This window comes from Perissodus microlepis, chromosome 7 (genome assembly GCF_051167445.1).
Source record: "Perissodus microlepis isolate ML-2025 ecotype Zambia chromosome 7, ASM5116744v1, whole genome shotgun sequence".
Taxonomy (NCBI): domain Eukaryota; kingdom Metazoa; phylum Chordata; class Actinopteri; order Cichliformes; family Cichlidae; genus Perissodus; species Perissodus microlepis.
In genome coordinates, this window is record NC_140467.1 from 59,754,691 (window position 1) to 59,774,311 (window position 19,621).

The window sequence follows — 19,621 nt, forward strand, 5'->3', positions numbered from 1 at the left end:
ACAAACATAATAAAACATGTCAAAGCAGCAGTAGTGTCTTTTTTTCCATTTGAAATTTCAGTTTTTATTTATTCAGGTTAAATTAGTAGTAATGGTAACATGGCCAGCGTCAGGTTAAATCCCCGAACAGGGACGTTAATAACTGAGCTCCCCTGAACAACAGGTACCTCCACAAACACGCAGCGATTCTACTGTAGCTTCCAGAAGTCCATCAGTGAGTCCACCAGGCATGCCTGCAATCCTGCCATAACAGCAGGAGGTCAGAGTCTGTGCAGGACAGCTTTCCTTAAACTCCCTGCTGAAATTAGGACAACAGCAATGAAACGTTCAGCAGCATCGCCCCTGGAGGAGAACTCTGTACATTTGCCTCCAATAAAAGGGGGGGGGGGGGGGGGGGGGTGTCAGGCCTCTTACTGGTGCTCCATCATGAATCACAGAAAATTAATACATAAAGAATAAACATACTGTAGCTGGATTAGTTACACATCACACGTGACCAGTAATTTATATAAATAATGTTCCATAACACTGATTGACCATGAATGCAGGGCAAAACAAAGATGTGCTTGACTGATTCTTAATCCACTAACGTGTGAATATTAGTGGATTAATTGCAGTCGGCGTTAATTAGCTTGTGCTGTTAAACCAAGTGAGGGAGGTTAGTTTCCTTAAAGTGCCACAGACCCGATGTCCTCAATTTTCATATGTTTAATGAGACATTGTTTATTTTCCACTGCAGTTTGTGGCATATTTCTCCCACTCATGTATCCGCTCTTCTTAAGTTTGAATATTTTCAATGAAGAGTGGAAAATACCCAGAACAAGAACTCAAACATCAAAAACAGAACATCCATAAAAGAAGGACTTCGCAGTTTAAATAAGACTAGGTGTATTCTAGGAAATGTAGTGAAAAAAAACAAAAGGACGCTTTCTTCCACACGTAACGGCCTTCTAAACATGAAGCGAAAGTGTGACTGTTTGCCCCACGGTAGCTGTTTTAGTTTGAAAACTCCAGAACAAGCCTCACTGACCACAGCCGAAAAAAAAGGAAGCCAATGGCAAAGATCCAAAAACTGCATTACTAATGGCCACTTGAGCCACGTTCTAAATGCACCACCAGTATGGCCAGTTACAGAAAACAAGCTTTGGTTTCTATAGCAGGTGAAATTTTTTTTATTCATCTGATTGGATTTTAACTTATGGGTGCTGCAGCTGTGTCTTCAAAAACACCACAAACTTTTAGCAGCTAATACTCGGGCTTCAATATGTGAAGACTAAAGCCAATGAATGACATCACTTATGTACAGTCCATGCTCCAGAAAAGCCACCAATCCCACCAACTGCTGCTTCAAAACAGGAAGTGTTGATGCATCATCTATCAGTTTATTCGCTTCGAAAAGAAACAAAAAAAAGAAAAAAAATAGAGCCATTCATCAGCACTTGGGCTTTCTTAAAAATCAATTTTTTTAAAGTATTCATTGCTTTTTTGTTCATGTTGATTAAATGCTGTGTTAACGAATGGCTTTTCAGTGACAATCATCCATCTCCCAGAGTGTACATCCTTTTCAACATAAAAGACATTCAAGTTACAGAAGACAGAGAAAAGCAGGAAATACTGATTTTTTTTCACATCTGATTTAAATTATCACTCTTAGTATTTTCAGTTTGAGGAACTGCTGCATTTGGCTCCCAGTCAAGCACATCTCTGGTAATGTAAATGCTTCACTGAGACTGTTGCGAGCACGGAGCTACAGGCCTCAACCAGACACGCTCACTTGGTTTAACTGCATTAAATATCAAAATAACATTTAGACAGAAACATTAAACAGAAACAAGTTTAATAAAAACACTTGCTTTCACACTTCCGCATGCCTGGCAGAACAACTGACGTCTTCTTTTCGCTTCTTCACTGTCCTTCATGGCGATACCAAAGGGAGTTGCATGACGGCAGCAGAATGTACGGCCCTTCGGTCGGAGACGAGACAGGCTCACAGTGGGACAAACTTTATGCGTTTCCTCACATTAAATGCGGCGCAGATGAACAGTTCTTGTAGTGAATATGCTGTAACGGAGCACAGTCTGTAAAGGGTGGGGAAAAAACGCAGAGGCGACAGGGGAGGACGTCTACAGTCCAGCTACCAAATCACACTGAGATTTTCTACTTCTGCATTTGGTCAATGTCCTCCAGGGATTCAAACATCCGGGCCTGGACGAGACACGAAGATGCAGACTGGCGCCATGTTATAAATCCAGGAGAGGCAGTGAACCAAGTGCTCAGCTGAAGATGAAAGCCTACAGGATGGTGCAGAGGAGAGGGGTGGAGTGTTGGTACTGGGAGCAGTCTGACCCTTCTGCTGGACTTGGGGATGGAGCAGGAGACGTGGGGCTCTGTCTCTCAGCCCTCCATCCCAAAGTCCTCTGTGAACTTCTTGACTTTGAGAAGGTCTTCGGTGTTAACTGTGGGGCGGGTGGTAGACAGAGAGCGCAGCATGTCCGACTGCAAAGTAGGGACACGGAGACACACACACACACACACACACACACACACAGTTCATTATTGTCATTTCATTACTGTTATACTGCATATTTGACTTCTGTATATCACTGTGAGGTCCTTTCAATCCAACAGACGCTTTCTTTATGCAGAAAAACTGTCCAACATATCCTTTATCCCTTCTCTGCACACAGCCTAATCATCTCAGCCTCACCTCTCCAACTTTGTCTCCAAACTGCTCCATGAGCCGTCCTTATGATATTACTGGTTAATAGTAATATTACTCATTAATAATCCCAATGAAAATCTTAGTATCTTCATCTCCACCACCTCCACTAGTGCCATCATCTTGAAACCAAACATCACAGGAGGTCTTATCTTATAAACCTTCCTTCAGCAGTTTTACACATATAATGAATCTGGCTGATAATCTATGTCATTGTTGTTCATTGGTGGTGGAAAAGAAGATGGTAATATGTCACAGTTTAAAAGAAAATCAAAGCTGCTGTTAGTGAAACAACAGATTTTCCTTCACGTTCCTGCATCTTACCATGCAGACTATGGGCTCTAGTAGCTTATCACTAGGCACGTCCATCCAGGTCATCTCTATGGCCCCAGGATCGCCAGGGGAACATGGCGTCAAGAGGTCATCCACCATCACCTGGTTGTTGCTTCGGGATGGACCGCGGACCTGCAGGAGTAAGGGGGGAAAAGCTCCTGTGCAGCACCGATTAATCACACCAAACACTGCAGCCTCCACGTGAAGGCTTCATCGAACCCCGCTGAGTCTATGGGCGATCTTTGAGACATTAGTAACTCAATCTCAACTACATACTAAACACAATAACTTAATTAAATTCATGTTAAACTGGTTAGTTTGCAGTATTCTGATAACATTTACAGTAACGGAGTCTGTTAGACTGCTGCAGACCTGAGTGATGATGCTCTTTAATAGTAATATACTGTCTAGTAGCTGAAAAGCAGCTCTAATTCCTCATTCCTCAACATCTGCTTACATACCATGGACAGATTTGACTAAAACCTGAGAGTGAGCAGAAGCACAGGGCAGCTAATCACAGGTACTGGAGCTCACAGGCTTGGTTTTTTGGGGTGATTTCTTTTACAAACAAGCTTAAAACAGCTAATTTTTAACAGAGGATGAACTGAACTTTAATCAAGACTTATAAGACCTTATAAGTCCAGATAAGGTAACAGGGCCCCTTTCAATATTTCATTTATATCACAAAGATCCAAGATTGAAGATTTCACAGGTTTCTTTCTCTTACCTTTTTGAAATGTGTGGCAGACTGGACCTTCCTAACGGGCTGCATGAGAGCATCCCGGACGATGATGCTGATGTCGGCACCGGAGTAGCCTTCGGTTTTGCGGGCGAGCTGCCGCAGGTCGGCCTCGCTCAGGCTGTGCGGCGTGTTGCCCAGATGGAGGCGAAACATTTGAGCCCGAGCCGGCTCCTCTGGCAGAGGGATGTAGATACGCTTCTCAAATCTGACGCACAACAAAAATAACAAGCCCGTCTTACGGATGCTCCTCAACACGTACATGAACACACGTACACTTAAACAGCACACAAGAAAAGGTATAACAAAGCAAAGCGTAGCTCTAAAATCAACTCGTTACTATTAAAGTTTAGAGGAAGTGAAGCAGGAGCCGGATACTGGGTTCACTGGCTGTAGATTGACCGCTTTTCCTTATTTCTGCCATAAATCCCACTCCAATGGTCGATGCTTATATTAAACACGACCAAAGTTTTAAATAATCAGTCTATGTAGCTCAGACTTCAGGATTATATATAGAATTTGGTTTAGACATTTTTTATATGCTTGGCTCGTTATGATATCATCAAGAATGGATATCCCTAATGAGTCAGATGAATAATAACCAAAGTTGGCTTAAAATGTGGGTAGCCTTATAGAGACAGGAGCTAAAATGTTTTATTTCAGGCACATGATGATTCGGTGGGCTGTTCCAAGGCGAGTATATCGAGCTCTGAATCCTACAAAGCTCGTTTAGTGGAGTTCAAGAGCCGCATCTCTGATTTGTTTAATAATTCTATAATACACTTTGTATTACATATGCTTCTAACTGGGTATACATTTAAGATTATGCTTCCACAAGACACCGAGTGAATTACAAGTTTAAGATGTTATTAATCAGCTGTGGATTTCAGTGCCACTTCTTACAAGAGCTGTCTTCTTTTTGCATTCCCAGCACTATTCACAAAAGACAGATCTGACAGAAAAGCTGATAGCTGCTGGGAACTCTTTAACTCTATTTCCCAAGAGGAGGCAGGATGATTTTTATACTGCCTGCCCTGCTCAGTGAGGTGAGACCTGTCGATCAGAGCGATCTTTCACTCTGTTCAGTAACAATTACAGAAGGAACTACCTCCTGTTTGAAGCCACATCCTTCTCATTTCAAGTGAAACTTTTCTTTTTTCCACATTTTAATTTAACATTAAATTCAGCTTTTGTGCTTAAATGGAGGCAAAGTGTAGCTGCTGCTGATGAACGTGTTGTTGGGTACTGCTGGTCTCTCCAAGTTCTGTTTAGTTGTGATTCTGTGGCCATCTAAATAAGCTGAACTATCCCCCAGCAGCTTGTGTTTATAATGTGCCCATGGTAACATAACAACATGATGAGCCTCAGCCAACGTCTTCTAACAGATCACACACACAGTGCACTGTTTCCAAAGCACAGACTTTTTTCATAATTGTTCATCCAACATCCAACAGCATTACCCCGGTAATGCGCTCTTATTTTGAAAATCCAGTCGCTGTCAACGAGCAAGCTCTGGCCCTTCCTGTTTTCCCTGTGGGCAGGTCTCCTGAAATCTTTTCTTCATTTAACACTTTATATAATTACCTCATGGAGGTTGGTCTCTACTCTTTGCTGGATGTTCTGTAGGGGCTTTTCTTTACTATAGAAAAGATCCTGTCATCACCCATGTCTGTGGTTTTCCAGGTCTTCCCATGTGCTTCCATGTGTGTTTTTCTCAGTATGCACAAAATAGTTAGCTACTCACGATCTTAATAATATCCATACTAAATTCTTTTTCTGTATTAACGGACACAGCACACTTGAAATCACTTCCTGACCAAAGTGTTAAAGTACAGATGCAACACTTCAGTGGTCAATGCAATATGATGGGTTAACCCCTCAACTTAGAATTGAATGTTTGCACTTGAAGCTTAAAGCATTTAGCAGTAACCCAAGTATGTTTTGATACAAAGGTAAAAAGACAATAATCATGCCACTGTCCAAAAATATCTGGAGCCAACATTAAATTCTAAACGTCATAGAGAACAACTCACAAGAAGTTTGGACAATGTTTTACATGGTCAGCATTCAAAATGAGAGCTGGAGCTCAGGTGTGTGTCCACACAAATGTTTTGTTAACAGCTGAGTAGTTTAAAGGAGGAGAAAAAACGACATCAGACTGTGACACCATGGTCAGCAGTCAAAAAGCAGTATGAATCTTAACATTAACATGCGTTTAGACAAACAGATTAGAAAATCACTTTCTGAAATATTCCCCAAATGCAGGAGGATTTAATAAGAATTTAGATTTCAGATTCATCCTAAAACAACAACACTTCAAGCCCTGTGGTTTCTCAATTTGGGTTCAAACTAACAGCATCAGAATCCACCCGTGTTCAAAGGTTTGTGTTTTCTTAACACACCAGAATTAGAAGTAACATGACCAGTGTTGGGTAACGCGTTACAGTAACTACGTTATTACTGTGGTAACGAGCACGGTAACTAGTTATTATGCCAAAATCAGGAACGCGTTAATCGTTACTGGGATTTAAATAGGCTCGTTATTCGTTACTTCGTGTGGTGGCTATCACGGAGCTTCCACAGATTCAGTAACATTAGCAAGTGGTGGAGGCCAGCAGGTGGATGAGGGAAAGGGGAGGAGGAGCAGAGACCTGAGGCAGCCGCCGGTCCGAGTGTCAGGTGAGTTGAACTTCAGGTAAGAAGTTATGACCTGCAGTCTATCTGGGTCAGATATAAACCAAGTTTAGATGGAGTTTATTTTCGTTATGCTGACTTTTCCGTACTGCGTACTAGCTAGCATGACGGGTTTCTATACAGCTGGGTGGGTGCTATGATGTTACTGATGTTTAACTTTATTTTGTTCATAAAGTTAATTATTAGAGTTTCCAACCATCCCGTAAAAAACGGAATCGTTCCGTATTCAGAGAAAACATTATGCGTTTCGTATTGAGGTGAAAAGGAACAGTTTGTCCCGGACTTCAGCTACAACGAAAAAGACACAAAGCTGGAGTTATTCTGTGTCTTTGCTGCACAGCTGCCTCTTCTTCTCTCATTCTCCCCCCTCCCTCTCCCGTTTCTACTTTAATCATGATCAGCTTTTCTCTCTTGTTTGTTTATTGCCCACTTCGCGCCAGAAAGAAGAAACCAGCCGATGTCGCACTAAACATCAGCAGCACGTTAAAGCTTGATCAGCTGTTGTTAGAATTTATTTAATATTAATTTCTAGTATCAGCTGATGTTTGCTGGAGCCACAGCTGTAAAGCTGCTGGTCATGATATCGGTTTGTATATGTGGTGAGAGGGAAACATGAAGATGAAACCAGGAGATGTCCTTACTGAATCATCAGAGCTGAACAGGTGATGGAGAAACAGGTTTACCTTTTAGGTCACATGAATGAGTTGAAGGGAAGTTATGAACTGTTTCTCAGAGACAAATAACACCAGGATCCTTTTCTAAGTAGCTGACAGCTGGTAACTGTGCAGGGGCGGGTCTAGCAAAGTGTTGCCAGGGGGGGCCAGGTAGGGCATTAACAGGGAGAGGGGGGCACAAAGAAATACTTTTCTTTCTTATTCTCATTTAAAATATCTAGCTTTTAAAAAATAATTATCTGAGTATTACAACAAACGATTGATAGATTGATGCATATATACCATCAAAACAGTGAACATCACTGTCACAACAGTGTTTATTTTCATTCAAAGGCTTTATGATTTTTCCTATAATGGTGGGCCGGTCAATCAAAATGCCCGGGACGATTTTTTGTCCCAGTCCAGCCCTGTATGCAGCTCATCTGCAGTCTGGTGTTACCTGCATCTTCCTATTCAGAAGGCAGAATTTCTGAGTTCTGAGTACAATCAAAAGCACCACGGCTGCAGTTTTTGTGTTGGATGTAAAAAGCGCACATGACGCTGTGACGTAGGCTAGAATCATGGCGGCGGTCAATGACGGTCCAGGCGTGGGATTTCTCTCGTGGAAATATGCACATTATCTTTTCCTTTCTATTGGTAGGTGGCACAGTGCACTTGTGGCAAGTAAGCAAGCTAGAAGACTGGCAGTCTGGCTGGGTATCCAGTTATGGAAGCAACACATTAACAAGAGAATTCTGAGTAAAGTCAAAGTTACTTTCCCTAGTAACTAGTTACTTTGAAAGTAACGAGTAACTTGAAGTAACTGAGTTACTTTTGATAGAAGCAACTAGTAAAGTAACTAAGTTACTAATTTAAAGTAACTTACCCAACACTGAACATGACAGAATTACCATTGTGATGAATAATAACAGTGCAGCTACAGTAAAAGTACATTTTTTGCAATAAAAAGCCCCACAGAATATAAACAAAACACACACACACACACACACACACATCTGAGATGACCTCTGACCTTCTGCGGATGGCGGCGTCCAGCACCCAGGGGATGTTGGTGGCTCCGAGCACCAGAATGCCATCGTTGTTGTTTCCGACACCTACAAAAGCAGAGTGTCAATCTACACAAGCACTTCTTTTGAAACTCTGGAAAACTCTCTTAACCGATTGTAGCAGGAATAATGGTCGGTGTAATTTAATTATACAATATAAACAATGATGAGCTACTGATGCCACACAATAAAATTGTTTATATGGTGTGGAATGAATACAGTACTAACAAGAAAAGTTATGAAAACAGAACATGCCTGACATCACCACAGATCGTTCAACCTAGAGACAAATAAGTGACAAATAACTAAGTCTTCTACTGAGACTGAGAAATGTGTTGAAAACAATCAGAAAACTTTGCAGTGTAACTCGTATGAAGCACAAACACACCAGCTCTTTGTAGCTCTTTACACAAACAGTGGATGTGCACTTTTACTGTCAAATATTTGAAAATATGGGGTTAGATACCTTTTCTCCATTTTTTCGAGCTAGCCACCCTAAAAAGTCCTTAAAGGAGTAAATCTTACATCTTAAAATGTTTTGGGCATTTATGTTAAAACACTGTCTAAATTAATTTCAGTGACCACCATGACATAAAACTGCATGTATAGAATCAGCAGTCAAATATGATAAATCTCTGCAGATCCACAATAACATTTTAGAAGTTTTTATCCCCCCTGGAGGTTATACTTTCCCCACAGTTCATGCTTCTTTCAGTGCCATGTCTCTCTCTTATAATTTCTATACTGTTGTTTACAAAGCTGATGTTTAAAATGATTTTTCACATATGATGGTTACCAGTGCTGCCACCACATACACTTACATCCAGAAAATCAAACATTTGTGTTTTTTAGAAGTTCCTCTTGTGGTGCAGAGCAAGCACAGTGAAGTTCTGTGGTTCTGTATGGTTCTATGAACTCTGAAAAGGCTGCTGTGGTCTTAAGGTCCCTTATTTCAATCCATCATGGTGATGTGATCCAGGTCCCACAAAGTGTTAACAAGATTCGCACATTCAGTCTGACACAGATGTGAGGCTGAGAAAAGCCCGTCTTTGCTCACATCATCAATCTGACTTGAAACACTGCAGACGCCATGTTTTTCCAAATGGCTGTGCCTCAAGTTTCAACAATATTATTTAATACTGCATATTCTTCACACTTCATATATCCGATAGCACTCGTGTGACTCACCCTGCATCTGGACCAGAAACTCTGTCTTGATGCGGCGGGCAGCCTCGCTTTCATTCTCGTTCCTCGAGCCGCACAGAGAGTCCACCTCGTCGATGAAGATGATTGAAGGTTTGTGCTGGCGAGCTAGATCAAACAGGTTTTTCACCAGCCTGAGAGAGACGAGCAGAGATGGAGTAAATATTAGCCATATTAGACCATTCGTTTTTTATTACTAAGAAATCGATTTAGTCTTTGAAGTAACAAATGTTGTAATTATTGCTCATCACCTTTATGCAATTTAAGATGAGACCTTTAAAGATTAAAATTCCAAAAATACTCAGTTATCAAAGTTGTTTTTTTCCAGTATTTCTACTTGCTAAATCACATATCAATCTGTTTATTAAAAATATACTTACAAAACTGTTTCAGCTGGATAAGTTCAGGTTTCTACTCTGGTACAGTTGATTATTTATGAAGCTGTTTATTTGATATTCTGCTAGGATAGGAAAACAGCTGTCCCCAAGGCTGTGAGGAACTTTAGAAGCATTTCTGATATTTCCTTTTTACCTCGCTTAAACAAGTGTACAATACTAAAAATTAGAAACACTCCTGACTCAGAGTGATGCTGAAAAACTAGTTCATCCATTTTCCCTCTCCAATATTGTACGGCCTTTACATGACAATTTATAGCACATTGAGATGAGACTTGTTGCGAATTGGCTCTATGTAAATTACACTGAATTGAAATGACGCATTGAAAGCATACTTCTCACTCTCTCCCAGCCACTTCGACATGAGGTCTGAGGAGGAGACAGAGAAGAAGGTGGAGTTGTTGGCCTCGGTGGCCACCGCCTTGGCCAGGTATGACTTCCCTGTTCCCGGAGGACCAAAGAGCAGGATGCCTCTCCATGGGGTCCGTTTGCCTGAGAAACAAAAAGACCCAGAAGAAAAGTTTGTCTTTAAAGTAGTGTTGATATCAGTGTATGACTGCTTACTGGGTTTAAACAGAATGAAGAGACTTGAGACCTACAGTACCTGTGAAAAGGTGAGGAAATTTGATGGGCAGGATGACTGCTTCCTTCAAAGCTTCCTTAGCTCCTTCCAGCCCAGCAACATCATTCCACCTCACATTGGGTTTCTCCATTACAATAGCACCTATACACACAAAAAAACAGTAATGATGACACACCTACTGGGATGCAATTAATAGACAAGGCTGGTTGATTATGACAAAACCAAAGAAAATTGTAAGAAATAATATCATAAATAAATATTTTTTACAGAGCTCCACATGATGGGGTTAAATCCCCCCCAAGGCCACTCACCCATAAGCTGCTCCTGCAGTTTTTTCTTCTCAGGGTTTTCACCCTCACTGTCACTGTCACTCCTAGAACACGGAACATAAAAATCCAATAAAGCCTAAAATGTTGGTTTTTTTTACATTTAAACATACAAAAAAAGGACATCATACTTGTCATTGCTCTGTGCTTCTTTGACAGGCTTCTTGCCCTGTTTGTCTTTATTCTTCAAATAGTCCTTCAGTTTCTCTGCTCTGTCCAGGTACTGCATACATTTTGCTCGTATACTCTCCTTCGCCTTGTCGCTGTGGGCCTCATCTGGAGTAAGAGAAGATGTTCCCATCAGCAAGGTGTATGCAAAACACAAACAGCTCAGCTACCTGTCAAGATAAGATACTTACATTTTATGGCATGTAGGAAATATTCCACAGCATGCTGGTACAGGCGCAGAGCCTCCTCATAATTCTTCGCCTTGTCCTCCTCTGTGGCTTTAGTGACAAGATCAATGGCTTTCTGTAGCAGATGCAGAGATATAATGTTAAACCATGGAGTCAAAAACAGGCAATAAACACAGTTTTGTTTTCACTGTGTATATTATACCTGGGCTATCTGCTTAATAGCTTTAAATGCACCTGCTATCATTGATATGCACACAATACACAGCTGTACCTTTCTGTTAGTTCAAGCTCAAAAGCCTTTGGTACCCGAGGGAATGCTTCACTGCCATTACTAACTTTAAAATATTTCTTTCATCTCAGTCCTGACAAAACCAAGGATCTTGTGTCCGGCCCTGACTGATTCACAGAGGAAGTCAGCCATTACGCCAGCCTGCTCGCTGATAATATCAAATCATCTGCTAAGAACCTTAGCATCATTCGTTATTATCTAGTATATTTGAATCTCACATTTCAAAGCTCGCCCAGCTTTCTTTCATTAAAGAAACATTGCAAACATGAAACCTTTTTTCTCACCCAATCATCCAGAACTTTTAGTACACACTGTAACTGTCTCCCACTTATTTTTGCATCCCTTCACTGGCTTCCAGTGAAATTCAAAATTGTATTAATACCATAAAGTCCTACATGGCTTAGCTCTCGCATAAACATGGAGAGCTACGGAGAATTTACAACATCTTTAAGGATCTCAGATCATCTAATCACGCTCTTAACTGTTAAAAACAGAGGTGCCCACGCTTTCAGGTTACACCTCCTAAACTCTGGAACAGCATTTCTCAGTAATTCAGGTCAGCTGAACCTGTGGTTTGTTTTATAGGATTACTGAGAACTTGATATAAGTTACTTTAAAAAAAGAAACGAAAAGCAAAGAAAAGAAAAACAATCTTTCTCCTATTATTTTTGGCTATAGGTTTACATCTGATGTATGTATAAAAGTTGCGTATATATATTGCGATGAATGCAAGACCATGTGCTGGAACATATTCACTTGTCTTTAATGTGTGGTTTTATTTAAACTGTGAAACACTTTGTAACTATTTATTTAAAAGTGATAAACAAATAAAAGTTATTATTATTAAAACAAAGAACAAGCTATTCCTTAAGACAAATATTCACTGTGCTGCTTATAAAGCCAGTCGTCAGACTAAAATAGTCCCCCAAAACAGCAACGCTTTGTTTTCTGTCCTTTTAACTGAGCGAGTAGGGCCACACAGGCCGGCTAACGGTGACAGCAGGTACCGTTAGAAACACCCTACAGGCGAGGCACAGCCAGTAGTACCCGCAACAAAGCCTATCGTTTCTATAATATGTAATCTAGACGACATATTTATTGTAACACCAAACCAAGACAATCTTACTATCAGCTGTTTTGTTAGCAATTTAGCTTGCAGTACATCCAGCCACCTTAGGGTTTAAGAGCTAACCGTTATTTTGTATGTAGGTAGCCGACAGGCTGGAAACTGTGTTTTGAATTAGAATCTTTCTTTAATCGTTCAGTGGAAAAAAATAAATTATCTACCAAATGGTTCGAAGAGTCTTCGTAGCTTCCAGAAAATTCTTCCGCACGCAACCCAGTGTATTCGGAGTTGTAAAAAACCCCGCTTTTTGCTCCAATTATACAAAAATCAAAGGCTAGCTCTGTGACCAAACTGAAGCGGGCTAACGTTAGCCAGCTAACAACAGCCTACCTGTAATGTTGACGTTGTCATTTCATCTCACTTTAATGTGACACGCGCAGATTTCTGTCTTCTGTTCCTCCCCAAAGGTGGACACCTGAAGAAGTGATGTCTTTACCAGTCCTGTTCTGTAGGAGGACTGCACGCTCCTGTCATGACAAAACAAAACAGTGGCTAATGCGGCGGCTAGCAAAGATGACAGCTCGACCCAACAAGACGTCAACCAACAGGGGAGCTCATACGTGACAGCTTCCGGCGAAGACTTCCAAAGGGCCGTGGCGTAAAAAAAAAAATCAGCAAACATGTAGTCACCACATGAATTATTAATAATACACCAAGGTTATTATATTCTCAGAATTACATTTATATATAAATGTAATATTTTTCTGAGACTATAGAGACCATTTAACTTGGAAAACAACTTCCGGTTTTGTAGCTAAACTAACAAACTTGACAAACTTCAGGGACCTTAGCGGATGTTCAATGGCCTGCAACTACTGCCACCTAGCGGCCACAGCCACAAGCCTTTCTTTAAAGGCAGGAGTAGCTGGAGAAACACTGCGCTCATGTGAAATCAAGTATTTGGGAACGTTGTAGAGTGCCCAACTGAACCATGCGAGAAAAAACTATGGGATAGTTAAATTATGTTTGTGTGTGTTTTAATCTGTACATATATTGTGACTGTATTATATAAACCCAGAACACAGCAATATAAAATTGGATTTTGAGTGTAACGTTCACTCACACTCTGATGGCTGCATCAGGGGCAACTCGGGCTTCAGTGTCTTACCCAAAGATGCTTTTCAGCAAGCAGCCTGGAGGAGTCAGGAATCGATGCACCAGCCTTCCAGTTGATCTTCCACCTGATCTACAGTCATCCCTGACAGACGCACCAAATTATGACCCCCACCAAAAATCTTCCTGACGCTTTTCCTCCACAAACACGTTGAAAGATCTATGGGTACTTCTTTGAGCAGCAATTTTGAAAAATTATAAATAACACATTATAAATAATAAATAAATGATAAAAGAAAAAAAAAAAGTATTGAAAAAAGTACTAAAAGTAATCAGTAACTGTCTAAAAGTTCAGCCAGTCAATGTAATTGTGCCATTCAGACTAACCTGCCACTAATATCTGGATGTCTAGTCAAAGTTCACTAGAATGGAAACAAAAAAAATGTTTATAGCGTGTTTAGTATTAAAAAGGTTCAGTTATCATAAACACAAAGATGCTCTGGTTCATCTGACTGAGCTGTGGGCCACACATCACACAGAAAACCACTGAAAACACTGAAAAACAACACCTCGGTTTCTGTAACTTACAACAGTTTTATTGGTAGGTATGTACATTTGAGATTACTACATTGTTATCATACATTGTATAGCGTCTCTTGGAAGGAAATCTAAAATACTTTGCATATGACAGGTTGTCGCAGCAGCATTTATCCTCGCGACTTTTCAGTTTCATGATTGTGTTGGACGCAAGCTGCCACAGATAATACCTTTGGTTCCACAAACCCCTTCTTTGAAGCGTTGCATAGACAGAACAGCCACGATTTGAGAACAAAGAGAGTAAGGAGATAAAAGGTGTACATTCACAGGTTTAAAAGGGGTTTGACAGGTTAGTGCATCGAGCTCAGAGAGGAACAGGACGGCCTCGTAGCTTCTTAAACTTCACATAATCAGATCAGGTTAGAGCAGTTAGAGTGACAAGAAAGCAAAAGTGTGGTGTAAAAGCGTATCCCTTTCACTACTGCTTCAAATGTTGCAGAAACTGACTTCATGCCAGGCTGAGCATAGCTCAAACTGTGACGTTTTAAGGGAAGCAAAGCTTACTTCTGCTGTAATACAGCCAACATTAACTGTAGCTTGAAAAGGCTTAAATCACTAAACAGGAAGTGAGTGTACTGTGATGAATTTTCACATTCATTAAAAGAAGAAGAAGAAGAAAAAAAAAAGCATCACAAGGACACGATGTCCCAAATGGGACAGAGGTCATTCAGGCGGGTGACTGTGCTCCGTATCAGAGAACCGGGGTTATCTTGTTTTCCTATGTTGCAGTCAGTGCGCACAATGGCACATTGTGTTCTTTTGGACCTCAGACAGAGGCTCTACTGAAGGGTAACTTTAGCTACATGTACCATGAATAAGCTGACAGTGATTAAAATGTGTTTATTACAGTCACGTTGAACTCATTAACCAGCCAACGCAGGCAAAATGAACTGAAGGGGGAAGAATGGTCACCTTGCATATATTGGAAAAAAAATAAAAATCTGGTTCAGTCAGTTAAATATCACGTGCATCACATTGTGTCTGTCAGCACACTGACTACATGAACACCAACACTGCTGCGAGTGACCAATACGACTTACAAGCGCTCATCATTTCTCAACATTTAACACAATTTTAGCACATCGGAGGGGTAAACAAGAATGAATGGCTGGCATTCTTTTTCCCTGTGCTAACTTTGCATTATAATCACTATTGTTGATGTTAAAGGGAACACCTGCTGCTCTTTTCCAACTCGATATTTTTATTCTGGGACTCCACAAGAGTAGCTCTGCTTGATTTACAGTTTAAAAAAGGATAATTTATCTACTAGACCCTCAGATGAGCCTTGATCTGCTTTAAATGGGTAATTTTAGCCACAGGCCCTTAAAGACACACCCACCCTTTCAGTAATGGCTTTATTGGTTGATTTCTGAAAGGTTGCTGAGGGGAGGAGCTTAAGTTTGAGAATCATAACTCTCAATCAAATCTAATCTGGAAAAAAAAAAGAGTGGGGAGGACAAACATCTGCAGCAGGTTATAGCAGAAGGTTTCTGTTAGGTGAATATCAAACTTGTTATTAATTCACGCTTATAAACTAGAACATAGAGCTTTTTACATGTGTACATATACTCTTTTCTTAACCTTGCATCCTGTTTTTTTTTGTTCCTTGAACTCAACCTATGAGTGAGTGAAAATGAAATTTAAATGTGGTCACACATGTGCACCTGGCTGCTTAACACGAAGTCTGTCAGTCTGATAAACTGGAAATATCGAAATGACGTTTGTTGGCTTTGTTGGTCTTTGGCAGCAGAATCACAATATTTGTTAAATGAAGAAACTGTTTTTACAGAATGAGTCATTAAGCTGGCTGATTATTTCGAGCAAACAAGGAAGCTGAGGAAGGATTGACACTTTCTATTCTTGGACCCATCATTTCCTCTGCGCTCATTAACTTGACCAAACAGAGTGCAGTACTTTTAGTTTAATAATAATCTGACTTCAAGGCAAAAAAAATAAAGATTTTCACATAATTTGGCTGAGACTTCAAACTGCTCTCTGCTTTAGGTTCAAACTGGGATCACAGGTTTACAAGACAATAATTCCTAAACTGAGGTGACTATAAAAACAAGGCAATTCCAGCTGATTGCGTACAAGATTTTCAATAAGCTACATGGGCTGTCATATGTAGCTGCCTTTCCTCAGGCTTCCAGAATTGGACCTATGAGAAGAAAGTTTGATTTATGGGTAGGGGAGCCTTAAAGAGACAGGAGACAAAACGTCTGATTGGCTGAAAGAAGAGGGCAGAGTAGTAGTAACTCTAACCTGACTGCTAGAGATATGAGAGATTTTTTTTAAACTTCTGTTAAGGTTTAATATTTTTCACTTTGGGTGCTTAAAATGAGCAAAATTTCACTGCAGAACTTGTTGGGTAAACTCAGCCATTCATGGTACTCCAGAGGAACACTGATCTTTGAACATTCAATCACCCAGAAATAAAATATTACAACTTTCCTGAATCTGTTTTTTGTTTGTGTTTTAGGAGGTGAGGCAGTTTTAACATTCACTGTCAGTTCACTGTCAGCTCACTGTCATGTGACGCTCCTGTTAAAAGGTATTTGACCACACAAATGCTGATGTGGTCATGGCAACCAGAGAGGTGTAATCACAAGCGAAGCAGAATGAGATGAGACGATGTGGTAGTGTAGGTGTCTGAGTCGCGGGTGGGGGAGGTAATGCACGGTCATGTCATATATAATCGTCTAATACAGAGTCCAACATCAGGAAGTCATGCTTTCAGGAGATACACACTAAAAAATCGTAACATTGTTTACACTATAAGAGTAATACTATTGCTTGTGCATGTCTGAAGCGTAAAATTCTCTTATTGTGTGAATTAAAAAAAAGGGAACACTATAAAGAGTGTCTCTGACTACAAGTAACAAGGCACAGTTGGTGATCCTGATTACAACAGTAGTTTGGGATAATGTGCTAAAACTATGAGGCACACTATCAAGCCAACGGCAGCGTGCAGCGAGGAAAGACACACTCGTCCGCAGAAATCTTTCACGCGCACAACCTCCGCTCGGGTAACTGCATCGCGACTCTAAAGCAGCGTCTCCCTCTCACAAAGACAAACACGCACGCTTTAAAAAGAGCCCAAAATACACCGGAAGGCTGTCGTGGAATGATAGGCAGAGTAAAAACTGGGAGCGTTTACCAATCTGTGCTCGGTCAGTTAAAAAAGCCTTCCTTTTCTTCGATGCACTTCACTAACACGTTTCTTAGAGCGCACAGGTGCTGCAATCTCATAAGCACATCTGCTGCATCAACATCTCATCGGATATTTATAATGAAATATATTTAAAAAGAAAAAGCCCCACAATCACGTGGAATGTTATGAGATTGTTAACTGCTATATATATATATATATATACACACACACTTTTTGTTTTCTGTGAAAACAGTCTCCTTTCACCTCGTGACTTAAAACAAAGTGCCCCTTCCTTGTACCTCGCCTCGCAACGCAGCTGACCACAAGGGGCCGAGGAGAAGCTGGAAGAGAAGGCACATTTTTGAGACAATCAGACAAAGCACCTCCTTGGGTTAAGGTTCCCCCTGCAGCACCACGCCAGGCCTGACTTCAGCTGTGAGCGGACAAGTTGGAAAAACGAACAAGATATTAAAAATAAATGAAAACGAGAAAGAAAAAAAGAATCCTCTCATCCACGCTGTCAGCATTTGGCGGGCTTCACGTCAGAAGACCCATGCGAGTGAGTTTGGCTGACAGGAAGGAGTGCAGGACGAACACCACTGGCTTTGGACCCGAGTGGAGATCAAACACCTGTAGGGTGGAGGGAGGGAGGAAGTTAGAGAAAGGAAAGGAGGATGAAGGAGAAGAAAAGAAAAATTCAAGATATCCAAGATATTCCCTTATTCAAATGCAGATTATTGTTTTATTTGTTCCTCAACACTTTTATGGAAAATGGAAAATATTCCAGCTTTAATGAAATGGGCTGAATAGAAACAGTTTTCCAGTTAAAAAAAAAATACATTTTAGTATTTTACTGTATAACACTGACCAGAAATATCTGTATTCCTGTTCTACAGATCCCTGACAGGTTGCATTTTACCTTAATTTTATTTCATATTATTTAATTTTACTGATCTTTATTTGCACTTTGACTTTGACTTGCCTTCTGTGGATGGAAATGTAATTTCTTAATCTAAGGAATATAGTCCACAATAAATAAATAAATAAATAAAATAAATAAAATCGTAATCACAATATGTTACAACCAGTGACAGTATCTCAAAAAGTCTGACATCATAATACAATTAAAAAACAGAATTAACGGCACACTATCCACTAGGGCTGGGCCATATCATACCGTTCACGGTAATACCGGTATAATGTTGGGCAACAATATGAAAATGAAATATCGCGATCGAATATGGGTAAAACGCGCATGCGCAGTGCCTTTGTTTTTATACGCACATAGCAGAAAAAGCATGGCGGCGACGCAGAATGAGAAGGGCGAAAGTGGATCGTTAAATGAAACAGATGAACCAGAATTGGTTTGTAAAAATGCTGCAACTTCAGTGGTGTGGAACTGGTTTAGCTTTCGTCCGTCAGATACACAACAAAGCACTATTTTTGGTAGAGCATGCTAGCGGGCCGTCGTTTTTACCGTGTTTTTTGGAAAATACGGCACATTTAAAATCAATCCTTAGATTTTTCTGAAAATCGACAGAGCCCCTTATAATCCCGTGTGCCTTATGTATGAATTCTGGTTGTGTTTACTGACCTCAAAACGACTTTATGTGGTACATGGCGCTCGTAAATCTGTCAAATATTTTAGTACGACTTTGCTAAGCTACGAACCCGCACCGCTTGATGGACTGTCGGAGCATTACGGCTATCGTAGGCAGGAGCCTCGCGGAGTGATACGTACTGTGCTTCAACATAATATTACCGTATTGTGTGTGTATAACCTCTTTTTAAGTTTTGTGGATATTATACATGGTTATGCTGAGGATATGTCGGCCAGTTTCCACTGGAAATGCCTTTTGGTTAAACTGTCAGCAAGGAATTTGCATTTGCACTGTTAAATTTTATATAACTTTAATGCACATAAAAAACAGCTGCTTGTTTAAATGAAAATACGTTGTTGTTTTTTTTTTTTTGCACTAATAAAGTTGTGGAGTTGTAAAGTATTTTGTCTCACATCAATTATATCGTCAGTTATATCGTTATCGCAAATTTTCAAATGTATATCGTGATAAATATTTTTGGTCATATCTCCCTGCTCTACTATCCACTACTGCATACTGTGTGGCACAGCTGGAACAGCTATGTGGTTGAGGTTCTTTAGGCATACCAGCTCTCTCAGGCTAGTTGGTAGACGGAAAACTAAAATATGCAAGTGAAGCCAGTCCTAAACCTTCATTTTACCTGAAAGCCACCAGATGGCGATAGCAGGGGCTGCAAACACACTTTCAATCCAACTGAAGTCTACGGAAAACAGCAATCTTGCTGAGGACTTTATGG

The 19,621-nt window shown here is 40.4% G+C and overlaps 2 protein-coding genes across 2 annotated transcripts in view; both read right to left on the minus strand.

Annotated features, from left to right (window-relative positions):
* Positions 1-31: 31 nt before the first annotated feature.
* On the minus strand, positions 32-13,039 carry vps4a (vacuolar protein sorting 4 homolog A). Its single transcript, XM_084936329.1, has 11 exons — positions 12,814-13,039; positions 11,072-11,183; positions 10,844-10,988; positions 10,698-10,759; positions 10,408-10,527; positions 10,139-10,295; positions 9,394-9,542; positions 8,172-8,253; positions 3,780-3,999; positions 3,044-3,184; positions 32-2,496 (listed from the first exon to the last, which is right to left on the minus strand). Exons 1-11 carry the CDS (start codon positions 12,832-12,834, stop codon positions 2,395-2,397), a joined length of 1,311 nt encoding a protein of 436 aa, XP_084792455.1. The 5' UTR covers positions 12,835-13,039; the 3' UTR covers positions 32-2,394.
* A 1,071-nt stretch (positions 13,040-14,110) lies between these two features.
* The window catches only part of sntb2 (syntrophin, beta 2), a 39,044-nt gene continuing 33,533 nt past the window's right edge, over positions 14,111-19,621 (minus strand). The window contains exon 7 of the mRNA XM_084936336.1: positions 14,111-17,914. Within this exon, the coding sequence (XP_084792462.1) occupies positions 17,822-17,914 (93 nt within the window). The 3' untranslated portion in view covers positions 14,111-17,821. The remainder of the gene's footprint in view (positions 17,915-19,621) is intronic.

What these genes read in the sequence shown, in the direction of transcription:
- vps4a (XM_084936329.1), bottom strand. Translation starts at nt 12,834, where the DNA reads ATGACAACGTCAACATTACAG. An exon ending in TGGCTGGGAGAGAGTGAGAA is followed by an intron (nt 9,543 to 10,138) that starts GTATGCTTTCAA and finishes CGTCTCTCTCAG; the next exon opens with GCTGGTGAAAAACCTGTTTG. An exon ending in TAGAGCCCATAGTCTGCATG is followed by an intron (nt 2,497 to 3,043) that starts GTAAGATGCAGG and finishes CCTACTTTGCAG; the next exon opens with TCGGACATGCTGCGCTCTCT.